The 20,031-nt window shown below is 33.5% G+C and overlaps 1 protein-coding gene across 1 annotated transcript in view; it reads right to left on the bottom strand.

The window, feature by feature from the left end:
* The window catches only part of MALRD1 (MAM and LDL receptor class A domain containing 1), a 1,015,998-nt gene that overhangs the window by 23,528 nt on the left and 972,439 nt on the right, over window positions 1–20,031 (bottom strand). Inside the window, exons 38-39 of the mRNA XM_007504899.2 lie at window positions 17,721–17,803; window positions 17,532–17,628 (exon numbers count right to left, since the gene is read on the bottom strand). Of these exons, the coding sequence (XP_007504961.2) occupies window positions 17,532–17,628; window positions 17,721–17,803 (180 nt within the window). The remainder of the gene's footprint in view (window positions 1–17,531; window positions 17,629–17,720; window positions 17,804–20,031) is intronic.

Genomic DNA, 20,031 nt, shown 5'->3' on the forward strand with positions numbered 1-20,031 from the left:
TCTTGAAAGGAGGCTCTCTTGAAGGTGGAGCCTGAGGTTGGCATGAGAAGCCTTGCCTAGAGAGATCTTGGGTGAGTGATAAAACCAACTGACTGATTTATTCATTCTTATTCCTTTCTTACTTTCTCTCTTTTTCTGTTGATTAATCAGTGTATTATAAATTAAAGTTCTCTATAAAACCCAGTTGGCTTGGGCATAGTCATAAATTGGGAATATATTCCCTGGCGACCATCTTATATTTATATAAACCAAGACACAGTAGAAAGCATATTTCAGTGGTCATAGTTGATATATATATATATATATATATATATATATATATTTCCCTTGCTCCCAAACATTTTAATTATCACAGTTTATGGCTCCCACTCTTTTATCTACAACTATTTAACACTCAAAACTATTTTAAATCTAACACAGGGAGGATGGGAATGAAAGAATAAAGGGAAAACTCTACCTCCTTTTTCTTCAGTTCTAGTTTTCTTTCTACTCCCTATGGATAGATCACCATTCCCCATTCTTCCCTCCCTGCCCTGAACTATGGGAAAAATTGACCATCCTCCATTCTTGATCTCACATTGTCTTTCCTTCTTGCCAAGGTGCAAACTTACAGGGTCTTTGCCCATACCTCTAACCCTTGTTCAAATGTTCATTCAGCTAGAATTCACATCTTCTTCCTCTTGAAATTCCCAACTCAAAGATCTTTCCTAAACTTTCCAGTTGTTTTTAATTTCCTGAAATTATTTTGCATTTAGTTTTCTATTTCCATTACATGTCACTGGTTGAATATAAGCTCATTGAAGATTATAATTTCCTTTTTATCATTATATTTGCAGAGATTTAACAAAATGCTTATTAAATAATAGTAACAAAAGTCTAACTATGTTTCAAATAAAATGCATAATAGGGTTTTGCAACAAATATTAAAATTTTCTCTATTATCTGTTATATTTATCTTGGTGCTTAGAGATGAAGTTGGATAGAAGGTTCTCTTTTTTCACCCATTTGATATATTTTTCCTTTAAAAAGTTCCTCCTAGAAATTTGTCTTCTCCCCTTAAGGTTTGCTCAGTGTCAAAGATCTTTTCATACTATATACTAGTTAAAAGATGTTTTTTTCCCCTTTTCAGCTATCAAATGGAGATCAACTCTCAAGGAAAGGAAGCTGCAACGTTCCAGAGATTTTTCAACTTCCTTTTCTAAGATAACTTCTTTTTATTTAAAAGAAAATTGTAAAAATCTCTGCTGAAAAGTATAAGAACACATTGCTTTCTCCTTCATAAGAAAGATATTTTTTTCTAAGCATTTTGATTTTTGGGAGAATTCACTTTAATTTTCCTCTTCTCATTGTGTTCTCTTTTTTAAACACAAAGTCTTTAATTTTGATTACATTTAAATAATAATGGTTGCTACTTAATTTTTATTATGTTTATTTCCAAATATAGCCCTACCTCTCCCCTGAGTCATCCTTTATGAAATTAAAAAAAATTATTTAAAAAGAGAGAGAAGAAAAGCAAGCCACAGAAACCCATCAAGCATCCCTGATAATCTTTGCAATATTCTATATCAATGTCCCCAACCTCTGTAAAAAGAATTAGAAATAAATTTTTCTAATCATTGCTTAGCCAGGTGCCTGGAACATAGTGATCACTAATTAACTCATTAAATGCTTCTTGAGTTCTCTAGATTGAAACTTGACCATTATTATTAAAAAAGAATTCCTTTTTCTTCTTGATTATTTCCACTTACTTTACTGAGTCAAATGGATAAGGATTTCTTGGTTCTTCTTATTTCATTTTAAAGTGGTTCATCTTGATTCCATTTTTTCTAAATTCCATCTATTTAATATTTCTTATAATGCAACATTATAATATCATATTTTGTCAGTCATTGAATGGACATTTATTAATTGGTTAATATGTGTCAAGCACTGTGTTGTGTTAGGGATACAAAGAAAGACAAATAGAGGAAAAAAGGTCAGAAAATTTATTAGTGATATATTTCTATCTATCTATTAGGTTCTGTATTTCTACTTCTAATCAATATCGATTTCCATTATATCTATGTCTGTCCCAGTGTGGGCTATCTATTTCTCATCCATTTATCTACTTTTATTCTACATCAGTCATCTATCTATTTATGTCTCTATTAGTCACCTGCATAATGATAAGATTCAAGATAGTTTATGATATCCTCAAGAGATAGTATAGATGCAGAAAAGGACCACAACAGAGCCTTTGGTACACAGAATCACTGAGGAGGACCTGGAGGGAAGAACCAATATCCTGACAAAAAGCCAAACAAATAGGGGAAGAACCAGAAAAGGGCACTGTCACAAACCCTAGAGTAGAGCCAGCATCCAGGAGGAGAAGATAGTGTTAAAATCTGTAAAGTGATCAAGATGAGTAAAAAAAAAAAACTGGATGAGGGTGCATGGTCCTTAGACCTGACAATTAATAGAACTTTGAAGACTTTGGAAAGTATATTTCAGTTGAATGATAACATGAGCAATCATATTTAAAAAATAAATTTTAGAAAACATATTTTAGAAAAGAAGGGGGAGATAAGAAAAGGAAGAATCTATTAGAGATGGTTCCTCAAGAATTTTATCCAATTCCACCTTCAGAGATAAAATTGATGAACTAAGTATAGACTGAAATATAGTTTCCACTTTATTTTTATTTATTGTTATTTTTGAAACCTAGATGAAATGGAAATGTTTTGCATGACTTCACATATATAAAGTATGTCATGCTGCTTACCTCAGTGGGTGTGGTGTGGCTAGAGGGAGAGGATTTGGAACTCAATTTTTTCCCAAAATACTAAAAATGTTTAAAAATAAAAAATAAAATAAGAACTTTATACAAAAAGGAGAGAGAATGAGAATGACAGCTGCTGGCGATGGTTAAAAAAGTTTCTTTTTCTTTTAAGATGGGAATATCTTGTGGGATTAGTTAGCCAGAAATGAATCAATAGATATGGAGAGACTGATGATTAGAAAGAGGGGGAAGATAAGAGAGGAGATGGGATCAAAGCTACATATAGATGATTTCCTCTTAGGATGATCTATCTGTACATGTAAGACAAGGATGAAAAAGAATGAAATGAAAGGAGTTATCTACAGTATGTAACATGAGTAGGAGAAGAGACAAGGGAGTTATTGGTAGATACTTCCTTTATTTTTTTAGTAAAGAAGTATCACTTGTGGGTGATGGCAAGATCAAGAATATGACTTTTTCTACAGAGCTGATGCAGAATGGTGGATATTTCATTATAACAGAATAGATTAAGGAACTGGGAGGTAAGAGTATTTGAGGAAGCATCCTTGTATGTAATGAATTGCCCTATTATGAGGGCAGTAGTTGTGGAGAAATATACTCTAAGCCAGGTGCTGAACTTATTAGTAAAGGAAGGACAATGTTCTGAAGGTCACTAAGGGCCACCAGTTCCTGGATAAGTGGTACATTTCAATAGTATCATAGTATTGGGCTTCAAAGGAGGGAATGCTATTGAGTGATGATGGTAAAAAGAGTATAGAAGTAGTGATGAGTAGTAAGGATCCACCACCAATAATTCCAGGGGCATGAATGAAAGCGTATTCAGTACTGGAAAGGGTAGCCAGAAAAAAAAAGTCATCTGTTTCCAGGTCTTGGTGAGTACAAGAGTATAGGAAGAATAAGAAAGAAAAAGATTTCTTTCCTGATTCTCCTCTTAACTGTCTGACCATTTCTTTGTACCTTTGGTAAATCTTCAATTGGGTTACAACCATTGACTGTGAGTATCTTTCACACCCTGAACCTGCCCCACCCAATCTATCCAGGATCTTCTTTTTATCTTCTTCTATACTATTATTAGTTTCTACAGTTTCAATTATTATCTCTATGCTGATGATTCTAAATGGTACTTATTCAACCTTACATTTTCTCCTAATCACTAGTTTCCCTTCCCCAATAATCCACTAGACAATAGGATAAGCTAGATGTCCTGTAGACATATTAAACTGAACATGGCCAGAACTGAATTCATGATTCTTTTGCCTAAATCTTTTGCTCTTTCTAACTTTCCTCCTTTGGTTAGGAATTCCATCATCTTCCCAGGCACCTTGGCTTTCAATCTGGATATTATTTTAAAATTCTTTCTCTTTGTCATCATCATATCTAATTAGTTACCAAATCTTATCTGTTCTACCTTCATAACATCTTTCCCTTCCATTCTTTAATACAGATATCATTCTCTTGTAAATCTTATCACTTTTTGCCTGGACTATTTCAACATGATTGGTCTCCCTGTCTCAGTTCTTTCCCATCTAGACTTTTCTACTCTAAGTTGTGAATTGATCTTCCTAAAGTATGTATTTGACCAAGTCACAAAACCAGTTTAATAAGTTATAAACTCTCAGTTCTAAAATCAAATATGAAATTGCTTCTTTGGCTTAATGGATTTCCATAATTTGGCCCCTTCTTATACCTTTATGTACAAGGTGATCAAATGGCAGCAGTCTTCTTGCTGGCCCTCCCACACAACACTCTTATCTCCAGACACTAGGCATTTTCAAAGGTGTGCCCCCAGACCTGAAATTTTCTCCATCCTTGCTTCCTTAGCTTCCATCAAGTCTCAGCTAAAGTCTATCATAAGCCTTTTCCAGTTCTCCTTAATCTGAATACTTTTATCCTATGATATGACCTTTAAGTTCTTACTTTGTATATAACCTATTTATTCCTACTTCTTTTCAGTTTCCCCTATGAGACTGTGAGTACCTTGAATATAGGTACTGTTTTTCTTGTTATTGTTTTTGATGTCTGTGCATTCTCATGGCTTAGCAGAGTACTCAGAAAGTGGCAGGTGATTAATACATGTTCATTAATTTAACTGACTTAATTATGGGCCAGACATTCCAGCAAACACTTTGCTTAGCTAATCCCCTTTGAAAAGCATACCCTTTGAAGTTATTCTTTGCTACCACAAGAAACAATGCTATGAATATTTTGGTGAATATGAACTTTTATTTCTATCCATGACCTCCTTTGGGTATAAGCTCAGCTATGGGATCTCAGGTAAAATATATGGAGATGCCAAGAATTATATTTTTAGATTCCAAACTGCTTTTCAGAATTGGTGAACCAATTCAGAGTTCTGCCAATAGGATAAATATCAGTATCCCTATATTTCCACAGGCCCTTTAATATTAATTATGTCCAGCTTTTCTCATCTTTGCCAGCTTTCTAGGTATGAAGTGAAACCTCAGATTTTCTTTTATTTGCATCTCTCTTTCCAATTAATACTTTGGAGAATCTTTCATCTGACCATTCATAGTTTGCCATTCTGTTTATTCACATTGTTTGACTTAAATCCATATAATATATTGCTAGATTATCATCTTTTCATTGATTACTTCCATTTGGAGGCTGCTAAAACTGTCTTTATTACAAACCACTTCAGAAAGTTTCAACTGACCTTAGAAAAACATGAGATCCTTTTGTACTGCAAAAGAAAGTATATGCAATGTGAATCCCTAAACAGTTTCAATTTCCCTTAAATTAACCCTTTTTACCACAAATATAAACATAAACTAAAAACCTTCTCGAATGTTTATTTTCAATCCAGGACAACACTTGAAAATTAATTTCATACCTGGTATGTAATCTCACACTTAATTTTATTTAAGCTAAATTTCCATATTTTCCAATTTGGAGGTGGACAAAAGGAAAAATATTATTTTTCTTTTTCTAGAAATAGACCTTAGTTACCACCTACTAATATAGTTGTGTGATCATAAGGAATTCTTTTAATCTCTCTAAGTTTTAAGTGCTTCCTCTGAGAAATGATAAAGAGAATAATAACAATGATATCTGTAGCATTTATAACACAGGTTTGCTATAAGCATTAAATGAAATAATATTTATAAAATACTTCATAAAATATAATATTTTATATAGTCAATTTTGGCTTTACTCTAAAATATTCACTGGAAGGATATGAATAAAAAAGTTGGAACACAATTTTAGTATGTTAAGGGGCAGAGACAAGCTACTCTTTTAGGAGGGAATTTTATTTTTTCTCTTTCTCATTAAAGATCTTGAAATTCCATGACAAAAAAAAAAAAGGTTGTGAAAGTTGCAAGAGTCTCCCTGAGGAATGTTGTAAGATAAAATGATGGGAAAGTAAATTTTAAAGTAGAAAAGAAGGTATCAGAAGGGTAACAAAATAGTTAGAGAAAAACAGAATGAAGAAGGAAAAGCCCCCCAATGTCTTCTACTTACAACTAAAAAATCTCAAGCATTCAAAATGATGTTTCCCCAGTCATAGATGGGAAATAATTTCTGCCCTTTCTATGGAATTGATATGCCATTCACTAATAATGTATATCTTATCTCTTTTTGAGAGTTTCCACCCTTCTTTATTGTAGACATAATTTCTTCATCTTGGGATTTCTACTTTTTTCTCCTCTGGAATTTCTTTGCTTTCTCTTTATTATTTAGGGATAAGGAAGCAATTACAATTCAACAACATTTCTATATACTGCCCTCCATTCAGTAAAGAGCTTACAACAAACCTAAAGGAAGAAGACCAAGAAAACATAGACTAAAACTTCCTTAGAATAACTTTTACACTAGAAATCTAACAATTTCAAATATTAAATTTTGAGACTAGGAAAAAAGCAACTTAAAATTGAATATGATGGTTATTAGGGATGTTAGAGGAGGCAGTAAAACACATTTCATATCTTTTACCTTTATTTATCTAGGATGATTATTAATATATCCAGTGGTCATGCTATTTAGGAAGGAGGTATGGTATGATGGGGAAAGAAAAGCATATGAAATAAAACACCATGTTCAAAATCATGGCTTTTCAAGACCTTAGGAAAATTATTTAATCTCCCTACAGTTCATTTGTAAAGTGAGGATAATGCTTGTAAGTTGACAGGGTTTTTAAAAGGAAAGAACTGTGTTAACTTAAAACACTAGATGAATAGATCCTATTATTATACACATTTGTATATATCTTGACTTACATAAAGTGAATGCAGATGAATTCTTGCAACTGTAGTCCACCTTTAAAATATATAGGTAAAATGTTAAGGTACAACTGCAATAATTCCATAGATAAGTGCATATGTATCTTTTTGTAGGTATTATTCACTTATTTACATGAACCTGTAAATGTATACCAACCTACATATAAGAATTAAGTGATCTTGTTCTAGCAATATTTAAGAGAAGGTTGGAAAAGGAAGGGCCTTTAAATAATGTATTTTCAGCTACAAGCCCAAGTGCCACAAAATATTTATATACCATATATGATGGATGATATAGGAATAGCACTGCAGAAGCAATTATTTTGAAATTGTTCATTTTGCAATAGAAGTGATCATGAATGTGTGTTTTAGCTGATACCATGTGAGGCTTAAAACATATGACTTTGCCATGAAGAAAACTGTTTGATACAGTGTCTCCATCTTTAGTAAGTCCTCTGAAATTCACTGTTGGATTTTAGGCCATACATACTAGTTTCCTTGTTCTTTATTGTTCTATTTTGAATTCTGCAATTTTCAAGATTGATATAACTTCAAGAAAATAAGCAAAAATCATAGGTCTTTAAGTGTACCCTTCAATGACTAGTAGCTCTATTGTAGTGGCTGTTGGTATGAGGCAATCACAAATATAAGGATTATTCAGTCTCATAATGAAAAAAAAATATAAGCATATTCAATCAAAAATGAAATTGTGATGAAAATAGAAAAAAAATACTGAACTGAAAAAACTATTGCTACAAGAGGGTATAATTTATCCTTGGAAAAATAAGCAAAGACCTTCAGAGGGTCCTAGTCACTGGAAAAAGGTTGCTATGGATTCTTGGGCAGCACTATATGTGTTCTTGATTGTTGAAAGAGACATAAGATCAATCTAACAGAAAATAAATCTTCCAATTGTTAATGTTAATAAAAGAAAATGTTTTCCAGGTGAAAGATAGCACAAATAGAATAATGAAGATTGAAAAATCTTTCTTTTTTTCCAATTTGTACTACAATTTAATTTATTCCTCCATGGGACTGATTTTTCTTTATTATGCTATTATATGATCTCTAAATGCTTGAGTGCCCCATACCAATGGCCACTGCAACAGAACTACTAATGTACATTTAAAGGTCTGTAATGTTTGCGTGTTTCTTTGAAGCAAAATCAGTTTTGAAAACCACAGAATCTGAAACATTCTTTACTGATATAAAAACTACATTGCAGAGTCCTTTTCATTCAAGACTATGCCAAAATCATTCTTAGAAGTCCAAGTAAATGTGTAAGATCTGAGAAACTTCTTCAAAAGGTGAAATACTCATCTCTCAAAATGTTTTGGTGAATCATCATCATTATCTCTTATGTTTCTATTTTGCTTACTATGTGTACACACACTGAGTGCTTTACAAATATTAGCTCATTCGATCATCCTAAGAACTATGGGAGGTAGATACATTAATCAACCCCATCATTTTACAGATGAGGATACGTAGGAAGAAAGAGAGAGGTGAAGTGCCTGTTCCAGAGTCACATATCTAGGAAGTGCCTGAAATGGGATTTAAATTAGGTTCTTCCTGATCTCAGGCCTAGATCTCTATCCATTGGGCAATCCTATTCCTGGAAATCTTGTTTCCTCTGAGGAAATGATGAATCCTTACAGATTTACTGGTATACTAAGAATAACAATTGTTCTGAAATTTTAGAAATTCTTAAAAGGAGTTAAAAGTCTGGAATGTCACATTGTGATAGGACACATAGTTAATGTTCAAGAAAGATACCCAAGAAATCTAAATTAAAGCATTCCAGTGGCCTGGGAATTCACACAATTAAAAACTCATTGAAAACCTCTACATTATAATCTAGAAAAGGCTGGGAAAACTGGGCTATTAGTCAAAGGAACATTTAACAACCAAATGCAATAAAAATATGCTTTTGTGACAAAAAAATTTAAAGAATATTTGTCATAATCATGAATACTCAAAGCAAAACCATGTAAAATGAGTGAATGCAGTAAAAGGAGAATATATAACGTTACATTTTTTAAGTAGCAAAATGTTTTAAGAATTATCATATAAGGCTATGAATGCGATTTTAAAAACTTTTACCTACTTACTGTCTTAGAATTGAAAGTAAGTATCAGTTCCAAGGCAAAAGACAGGTAAGGAACAGGATTTGGGGTTACATGATTTGCCCAGGGTCACAGAGATATTAAGTATCTCAGGTCGGATTTGAACCCAGGACGTCCATCTTCAGTCTTGGAGCACTATCCACTGAGTCACCTAGCTTCCCCCAAAAATGTAATTGTTAAATATGTGCAAAATAATTTCCATGCACTTGAATGTATACAGTAAGATCATGTTAGGTATATATTTATGTGTGTGTGTGTGTGTATATATATATATATATATATATAATGTATATATTATTTATTTATTTATGTGTATATATTCTTACACAGTAGGTAGTGTGCAGTGGATAGGGCACTAAACGAATTCAGGAAGATTTATCTTCATGAGTTTAAATCTGCCATCAGACACTTACTAGCTTTGTGACCCTGAGCAAGTCACTTAACCCTGTTTGCCTCAATTTCCTCATTTGTAAAATGAGCCAGAGAAGGAAATGGCAAACCTCTCTGGTATCTTTTACCAAGAAAAACCTCAAATAGGGTCATGAAGTTTCAGATGTGCCTGAACAACTGAGCAACATAAATGCATATAATTATACATATGCAAATTGTGTATAATTATGTATGTGCCATTGTTTAGGAGACTTACACATACACACATATCTGCAGCAAAAAATACTTCTGAAATACATTTATTAAAATGTTTGTCATATCAGATTTTTTCAAAATAGAGAACAGTTGGTTTTGAAAATGTCTTCTCTAGGAAACATAGTAGTATAAAAGGTGTTATTATAGGGTGAAAAAAGAATCTCCTGATTAAAGAAAAATTGGCAATTAGGCAAGTGTTCTATGTCCCCTCCCCCCGCCCAGGATGGTGAGCAGCTTTGGACTTCTTCCAGATGCCTGCAAGAATCAGAGGGAAGCCAAGTCTTTTGGCAGGCATACAGAGTAACTACCCTCCCTGCTTTAGGAATCAACTAAGGGAAATCTCTAATGAAAGTCATGAAGTCTGGGAGGCCTCATGCCTATGGTAATAAATTGCTTTTAACCATAAAATGTTTGTTCAGATTCAAATAAATCAATATTATCCTATGGACACCCTAAGCTTGTTTCATTGTTTCCTGATTCATTATTAGGGTGAAGTAGAAGGTCAACATGACATCCCCTGGTGACTTTGTCAACTACCCTTGGATAAGCAATGACTCCAGAAACTACTATTAAACTCTATTCATGTGGAAAGGACATTTTCTGTGTCGTTCATTCATTCTATGTGAGATCAATCAGGTGGGATAAAAGGAGAAGAGGAGAAGGTCATTTGGCACAGCTAACTAGCTCAAATGGGCCCTCAAATTTAAGAAGCAAATTGGTCAAGAATGTTTGAATAATTTCAATAACTTTCATATTAATAGTGCCATTTCAGGAAACCCAGTTTTTTTACCCCTACCCTAATAACTAATTAGTTTGCATAAAATAAAATAAAAGATTAACAAATATAATTTTAAATTATCTTTTTAGAAAATTTTTACTTGTTTTCCTGGGTCTTCCCTGCCTCTCTTTAGTACATGCAAGGGTCTCAAAATCTGGAAAAGGTCTGAGCATTTCTTAAAGTATTTAAGAATCCTTGAATATGTGGCTCAGTAATATTTATATTACTGAACATCTATAAAGTAGTTCTAAGAACTGGATATAGGACTAAAGAACTGAATGTTTCTGAATGGCATTCCAATGGCTTAATTAGGTATTTAATTAAATGTAAATAATAAGCCTCATAATAAGGTGTTAGAAAGATAGCTGATGTAGCCTCTAACTTCTAGGTCAGTGATGGTAAACCTTTTCAGGACTGAGCACCCAAATTGCAAATCTCACACTGCATGTGAGCCCTGCACCTTGCTCCAGACAGGGGAGGGAGGAAGAACTACCATTGGGCTACTGGGCAGAGGGGCAGGTGATGTGAGAAATTTCCTCAGATACCCATGGAGAATGGGTAGGGAGCAACCCCTTCCAGTATGCTCCAGCATCTGTGCCACAGGTTCACCCCAGATGGTGCTAGATATTTACAAAAGAGGAAGACCACATTTCCATTCAGATCCAGGCAATTTGATATCAATGTTAAGATAAATTCCTCTTGGCTATAAATATTTCTTAACATATTAGGTGCCTTTAGGAAAAAAATTCACCCTTTTAGTTTATTGTTTTGAAACTATGATACTATTTTCATCTGTACTTAGTACAGTAGCAGGGACATATATATATATATATATATATATATATATACCTAATAAATGCTTATCCATCCACCCACTTATGAATTTATCATATTTAAAATTATTATAATTTTCTAAAAGAGTTAATTCATGTTCCCAAGACATGAGTCATTTAAGCACTCAGTGGATTTAACTCAAAACTTTTCCTATATTACTATATTTTGACCTGGAAGAAATATTAACAATCATTTAGCCCAACCATTAAAGGATGACTGGGCCAAAATGACATATCTCATTTTAGGGACAGTCAGGACTAGAACTGAGAATTCATATTTGCAAGTTCATATTTCTACATTATAACATAGTATATTTTTCATGTTCTATTGATCTATTTCAGAGACATTTCAATCCTATTTTTTTCCAGATGTCTCTTTTAAATTTTTTCCAAATTATGTCAGTACAATTTTCAGCAATCCTTATTTGACATTTTGCATTCTATGTTTTCTGCCTCCCTATCATTCCTCCCCTTTCCCAAGGGGGCAGGTAATATGATATGGGATATTCATTTATATATTTCCATGCTCATCATGTTGTGAAAGAAGACCCATATCCCTTATGCTAGAGAAAAAAATTATGAAAAAACAAGAATGAAGAGTGGCAGGTTATAATCTACATTCAGACTTTGTCAGTTCCTTCTACAGTAGTGGATACTGTTTTTCATGAGTCCCTTGGAGTTGTCTTGGATCCTTGCATAATAATTAAGTTGTTAACACTAGATCATCATACTTTATTGCTGTTGTTATATACAATGTTCTCCTGTGTGTCTCCCTACTTTAAATTGTTTCTTATGGATAGCATATTGTGGGATTTCACCCTGCTATTATCTTCCATTTGATGGATTACTGTGCTTCCCTCCATCTTATTTTTCCCATGCTTATCTTTCTCATCTTTTCCTTACATCCTTTCCTTGATAACAAATATTTTTCTTTCTGACTATCATCTTTCTGAGTTGACCCTCCTTTTTGTCCATTACCCATTTTCTTATTCAATTTTCTTTTCTTACTTACCTATGAAGTAAGATTGATTTCTTTAGCTAACTGCATGTATATGTTCTTTCTGCTTTGTGCCAATTCCAATGAAATTATGATGAAAGCATTGTCCATCATTCCCTCTCCCATTTCCTCCTCCACTGCATTGATGCTTACACACTTTCTCATGTGAGATAATTTAACTCTATTTTTTTCCTTTTCTCTTTTCCCAGTATAGTCCTTTCTTTGTTATCCCTTGATTTCATTTTTTTCTTTATTTTCTAGGGGTACAATATCATTCTATCATATTCAATTTACTCACTGCCTTCTATGTATGCTCTTATTCACTGCCTTAATAGTGATAAAAATTCTTAAGTATTTTACTTAAAAAATTTTACTTAAAATTCTTAAGTATTTTGCTTAAAAATACTTAAGTATTTAAGTATTTAAGTATCCAAAGTAATTTTAGTAAGTTAAGTAAAATTAAGTACTTCAAGTATCATAGATATATTAAGTATCATAGTTACCAATTTGTGTAAAATGTTTCATTGCTTCCCTTGATTACTTTATGTATCTTGAATACCTTAGGTACATTTGAATCATAAACATCTTAAGTATCCTAATTAACACTTTCCCATTTAGGACTATGACCAATTTTACCCCCAGTGAGTCTCTCAAAGTTTTTATTTTCATCTTTTTGTTTTTCTTGTGTGTTGAATTCGATCACTAATTCCTTTTCAGCTCTGATCCTTTTCTCAGGAATTCTTAGAAGTTTCTATTTTATTATACGTGTATCTCTCCTGGGTATATTATGGTTTGATGATTCTTAGTTGTAGTTCTAGATCCTTTGCCTGGCAGAACATCATAGTCCACATCTTTTGATCTGTTAATGTAGAAGCCACTAGGTCCTGTGTAATCTTGACTATATATCTATGACATTCTAATTATTTCTTACCTACTTTCAATTCTTTCCCCTTGGTCTGGGGATTCTGGAATATCATTAAATAGTTCTGACTGCTAAATTTGGAATCTCTTTCAGTTGGTGATATGTGGATTCTTTCAATTTCTATTATCCCTTCTTGTTCAAGAATATCAGAGCAGCTTTCCCTTTCCCTGATAAATTCTTGAAATCATTCTTTTTGTTTGTTTTTTTATTATGGTTTTCAGGTTATACAATGATTTTTAGGTTCTCCTGCATCTTTTTTCCACATCAGTTGTTTTTCCAGTGAGACAGTTCAGATATTCTTTAAAAAAATACTTTTGAATTTCATTTGTTTTCTTTTGTCTTATGTAGTTATTAGCTTCTATTTGTGCAGTTCTAATATTTTCTTTTCTTTTCATTTTTTGTTATCATGCAAAACATACTTCCATATTAGTCATTGTTGTAAGAACACACTCATACATAACCAAAATTCCCTAAATAAAACAAAAAATACACTGATGTGAAAGACAACTTCCAAAGTTCTTTCTCTGGAGGTGGATAGCCTTCCCCATCATTAGTTTTTCAGAATAGAAGCCTAGTTTTCACAGATAATCATCATACAATACTGTTTGTAATGTGTACAATGTTATCTCAGTTCTGCTATTCACTATTTAGTTCCCACAGATCATTACAGCTTTTTATGAAGTCATTCTGCTGATCATTTCTCATAGCACAGTAATATTTCATTATTAACACGTACCACAATTTGTTCAGCCATTCCCCAGTAGATGGACATCCCCTCAATTTCCATTCTTTGACACCACAAAAAAGAGGAGCTATAAATATTTTTGTACAAGTTGGTCCATTCCCCTTTTTTAGTACCTTTTTGGGATATAGATACAGTAGTGGTATTACTGGATCAAAGGACATGCACAGTTTTATAACTCTTTGAATATAGTTTCATTGAATATAGTTCAGGTTAAAGAACTTGGTTTGCAACTAAAAGAAGTAGGAAGAAAGCAAATTAAAATTCCTCATTTAAAGACTAAATTGGGTCTGAGCCCTCAGGCCATCATACCATCTTGGAAGAACTGAAACTAGCAGAAACCAGAAATAAAGCTAAGGGTAACATAAAGGTAGGACTAAAGTTTAAGAGGGTACCCTAACCTCCCAGAGAGGTTAGCTCATCTTACCCAGGAGCAATTAATATTTTCCCCAATTATTTAGATCTATTTTTAATTGTGTGAAAGTGTTTTGTAGTTGTGTTCATATAATTCCTGTGTTTGTCTTGGCAGATAGATTCCTAAATATTTTATATTGTCTAGAGTGATTTTAACTAGAGTTTCTCTTTCTAAGTCCTGTTGTTGAGTGAGATTTTGCTATCTGCTATTCTCTTTTCAGTTTTTTTTCATTTTTTCCTCTAAGACTCTTATCTGTTTTCTAGATCCTCTTTTGTAGCTCTTTCAGGAGTTCATTTTGTGCCTGGTATCCTTTCACATTTACCTTTGAGGTTCATACAATTCCATTTTGGCATTATTGTCTTCTTCTGAACTTGCATTTTTGCCTTCCCTTTTCCTGAAATAGTCAAATCTTTTCTTTGTTTTTTTACTCATTTGTGGGAAATATTTTCTTGATCATGCTTACAAGTTGAAGGTCAAATTCACTTTTCTGGTATGGAGAGAATATGGTCTCTTGGTTCCCCAGGGTGTCATATACAGTATATTTAGCTAGATTCCACTTCTCAGCTGCCAGTTCTCTCTGATGTTGCTACTGCCAGTGTATTTCTATCGGCTGGAGGGTTATCCCTGCTATGCTAGCAGTGACTCAGTCCTCCAACTCCTCAGGAGGTATTTATAACAAGCTGATCCTCATACTGCTAGTTCCATAGCTCTCACCTCTTACTCTAGGGAGACGGACCCTTCCTGCTGCCTCTCTATTTTCTTTGGCTGAAATCCTGCTTCATATTGTCTTTTGTTGGTTCTGTCACTTCTTCCAGAAGTCTCTTACTTATACATGTCTTATTTATTTATTCATTTTCAAGGTAGCTAGTTGGCATATTTACTAGAGCATGGAAATTTTAGTAAAAACATCTGAGTTCAAATCCTGACTTAGACATATCTTAGTTCTGTCACTGTGCAAATCACTTAATCTCCTTCTGCCCCAATTTATTTATCTATAAAATATAAATAACAGTAGTATCTGTTTTACCGGAAATATTGTAAAGATTAAATAATGTATGTAAATGATTTATAAACTTAAGAGCTTTCAAAATATTGACTATTATCAAATAATGTACAAGGAAATGCATCTTACCATGCTTATTTCAGTAATAAAGTAGAATGATCCTATATTGTATGTGAGAGAATAAGGTTTTTCAGTTTTGCCAAGTACTTTACATGTACTGATTTGTTAATCAGTCAATCAATTATAAAGTGACTAAAAGTGCTAGGAATTGGGATTGGAACAAGGGATATAAATACAAAAAATGAAACAATATCTAAGCAAGGAAAAATGATCTCTAAAATAATCCTGTGAAATAAGTGTTACTTTATGATATTTTGTGGATGAAGAAACAGGGGATATCAGATTTGTTCAAACCTCATGCCTAATAAATATTAGAGAGAGAAATCCAAGTCATTATTCTCCTGTCTTGGAGTCACACATTCTTGTTACTTAATGATATAAGTCAAAGTCATTCAGGAGAATTATTGAGATGTTATATTATTGAATTTCCCTTTGGAAGACAGATTCAAATCTACTGTGGCAGGATAAAATTTGTCTGCAGATGAGAAAAATGCCAGGATGAGGATCTCCCCTTTCCTTGCCCTTCAATCTTTATCTCCAAGTATAGTTTTGCTCTGATAAGAAAGTGCCTCATAAGCTTTATCCTGATTGTTCTACTTCATTTTGGTTGAGAAAGCAGGCGTTTTGGCTGATTTGCCCTTGATGCTGTCTTAGAAACATGTTTTTTTTTTTTAAAGAACCAATTGCAAATGGTTAATTAGCTCCTATGTTCCAAAAAAAATGAGAGGTTAAGAAACCACATCCCTAAAACAAAAAAAAAATGACTAGCATGACCTCCCAAGTCACCAGCCTTGTTGAAGGACCGTAATAAATTATAACAGTTTGAATTGATATTTTACTTTAAAGACTGATAGCTTTAGAATACAAAGACTGACACTAGAAGTCAATATAGACCTTTTTTTTGCTATGCCTCCTTTCCTTCTTGCCACAGTCCTTCAATTTTTCTGGCATAATCTTTGGGACCTGGTTATGTGCTATCATGTTATACTAGATAAACTAAAAACCAATACCTCATTTCCTAGTTAATGTTCTCATGATTGGCTATTAAAATATGGTACTCCCCATGAAATAATGATCATATCTTTATTTCAAAATTTTGAAATATACAGTTGCTACTTTTCCCCTTGAATGCACCATTGTTTAGTGAATAATTCACTGAGAATGAGGGAACCCCTTGCTACTAGCTATTTCCTTGAGCAAATTACCTCAGTGGATCTTAGTTTATCTATAAACCTTAAGTCTCTTCTGTTCTTGATCTTTCATTTTTTCTATGGTTATATGTCATTTGAGATAAATTCTCTGAGGAAATCAGTCATCAGTTACTTATACTTTAAAGGTTATTGATGGGAATAAAAAATACCAATGCTTTTGGCAGTATTGAATCATCATAATTTTTAGGAAAATAAAAAGGGATAGGGAAAAAAAAAGAAGGGCCCCAGGAATAAGGAAAGTAGGAGGATGAAGGGAGAAAGAAGGAGAAGGAGGAATGATTAGAAAGAGGAGCAAAAGATACAGGAGGAAAAATAATAAAATTGCTAATAATGTCAATGTCAGTGATTCAAGGTTAAACATTGCCAACTCTTGTCCTAGAAAACTCATAAAGTTCTAAGCTTTAAGTTTTTTTCATTTGTCCTATTTCTACTACCTTGGAAAAATGTGAAAGATGTCTATGCATACTGACAAGTCTAATGCCCTACCATTTGGAGAACAAAGAATTCTGTGAGACTTTTTTCATGTTTCATAGATTCTAGTTTGGGGTCCAGTAAGGTTAGTTTTTTTTTTTTAATTCCAGGCTTTATTTTATGGCTTGGTATTTGAAAAGAATATGCCAAGGAAAGCTTATTAGTTGAAACCAAAGAATCTGGGAAATTATCCAATGCTTTGTGACATGCTAAAATATTTTGTTCAACAGATGATAAAATATATCACTTACTTTCTTGGCTGTTTTCTGTTGTAAAGGAAACTGAAAAGAGCAATTGCCAGGTGAGTTGTCAGGAAAGTCAATCCAATAATTAAGATTGTCCAAATACCTGCAATTCCAAGCCAATCAAACATGAACAATCATAGGAAAAGATAGTTAAAAAGCAATGACTGTAATTTATGTGTATTCAAAGGTACCTACCATTCTGGGTGAATATGACCTCTGCTGGCGAGGCAGAGCTAAGCGGGATGTGGCATCGATTTCCTCTCCACTCACTTATGCATCTGCAAATAAAATGAAAGTATGATTGAGAAAGAAGTAACTGAATACATCTTTAGAACGAGGTATCAGAAAATCAAAAGTGGGATCTCTGTAAACATCTTCTGCAAAAATAAGATATTATTCACTTGACTTTATGAAAGATGTTCAAAATATCTGAGCAGACATACTTCATTATTTCAAGGTACCTTTGATTTTTTTTGGTGCACTATTCAGATTCATTCCAATTAAATTACCAAAACATTATTGAACTAGAAAAAAAGAATTAAAAATTAATTTGATAGAACAAAAACCCAAGAATTTCAAAGGAATACATTCTCTCTGATACTGCAGAAAAGTGAGTTCACATCAAATTCAACTAATTCACATGTATATATGATGTATCAAGAATGGTGCAATGTACTGAGTATACAAAATAGAAATGAAACACTCTCTGTCCTCCAGAAGCTTACATATGATTGATGAAGTCTATGTGTACATATATAATTATATACAAAGCAAATACAGGCAAGTTTAGAGGAAACATCACTAGCCAATTATAGGGGATAAGGAAGGACTTCTTGTAGAAAGCAATGTTGAACTGGGTCTTGAAACAAACTAAAGGTGCTAAAAAGTAGAGGTGAAGAGGAAGTGCTTCCAGCTATGGGGCCAAGTAACAGCAAAGGTATAGAAAATAAGATAAAATTACATAGAAAATGCATTTAATGTTATTTAATGCTATCTGCTCTACTTCTTATGTTTCAAATGAACATTGAGGATTTGAGATGTCATCTATATAGACATTGACTCGAGAATCATTGTAACTTTAACATGGCAAAAATGGTCTTAATGAATTTCTATACATACACACACACATAAACACAAAACACATCAACAAAAAATACTTGGCAGACTTTCTGAGCTTAACTGACAATGACCATTCTCAGGTCTCCTTTCATAGTATTTTTTTACCTGTGAATTACCTACCAGAATTTATGTTATGTTGCCATAATCTTTATAAACTTTAAGTTGATTATAAGCAACATGATAAAGCACTGTTGGATTCTGTTGCAAAATCATCATAAATTTTTAAATGATCCAGAAGAAATACAATGTTATGTTTTTCCTATAACATAGAATAATGCTGTAATATGATTGATATATTCATTTTCTTCATGTATTATTCATTTTTTCATATTTAATATATTTCATTTTGAAGATAGATGCTCTGAGACAAGTATCTATATCCTTCAGGTAAATTGTTATGAAGATGGCTACCCACCTCTTGATAGACATGTGATGGATACAAGATGGAGGACGAGAAACTCCCTTGTTTTTCTGCCATTTGCACTCCAATATAAAAATGGCCTTAAAGACCATCTAGCAATATACAGGAGTTACAATGAATTTTTACCTCAATTTGGACACAAAATCAAGTATTTCTTTACAAAAGGTTAAACCTTTATGGTTTAAAAGTTTTCCAAAATGCAACTTCATCCACTTCCAGGTTAAGATGGCCCCAGAGTAGAGGCAGGACTCTTCTTCTCCTCTCTACCAATTGAGATAGTGTACCTCACAAAGACAAAACCAAGATCAGATGGGCTGCACAGTAGGGCACAGAATGGAAGGCAGGTAAAATTTGGACATTTCCATGTGCCAGAGTCAAAGTCAGAGTGGAGTAACCTATAGGTTCGTGGGGGGATTGACTGAGGACACCATAGACTTAACCTTAAGAGCAACAAGACTAGGGATTCCAGGAGGCTTAGGAAATGGGGGAAATGGACTCAGAGACTGGGCAGAGAAGGACAGCTCAAAGCAGATGCCACACAGGCACCCAAAATAGCCTTAGGGCAAAAACCTCTCTGGAGCTCAACACAGAGACTTTCCTACCCTCCCACAAAGACCTCAGCAGGGCAATCTCTAGGTTCTCAGGAGCTGGCTGAGGCCACACTGACTTGTCACTAAGAACAGTGGGACTTGTATGCCTAGGAGGCTGAGGAACATGGAGTTTCGGTGAAGAAAGAGTGCAGGGCCACACACAGCAGATGCTGCTGCAGAGACTCAAAAAATAGCCTCAGGGCAAAACCATACTGAGGCTCTATACACAGAAAGCTGCCTACCCTCCTCACCCAGACTTCTGACTGGGAAGGGAAGGAAAAACTAAATAAAATGGTCAGTAATGCCCAAGAAACACAATCTATAACAAAAAAAAAAATAAGAAAAAGCCTTTGACTCTAGATAATTTCTACTTAGA

This window comes from Monodelphis domestica, chromosome 5 (assembly GCF_027887165.1).
Source record: "Monodelphis domestica isolate mMonDom1 chromosome 5, mMonDom1.pri, whole genome shotgun sequence".
In the NCBI taxonomy this organism is placed as follows: domain Eukaryota; kingdom Metazoa; phylum Chordata; class Mammalia; order Didelphimorphia; family Didelphidae; genus Monodelphis; species Monodelphis domestica.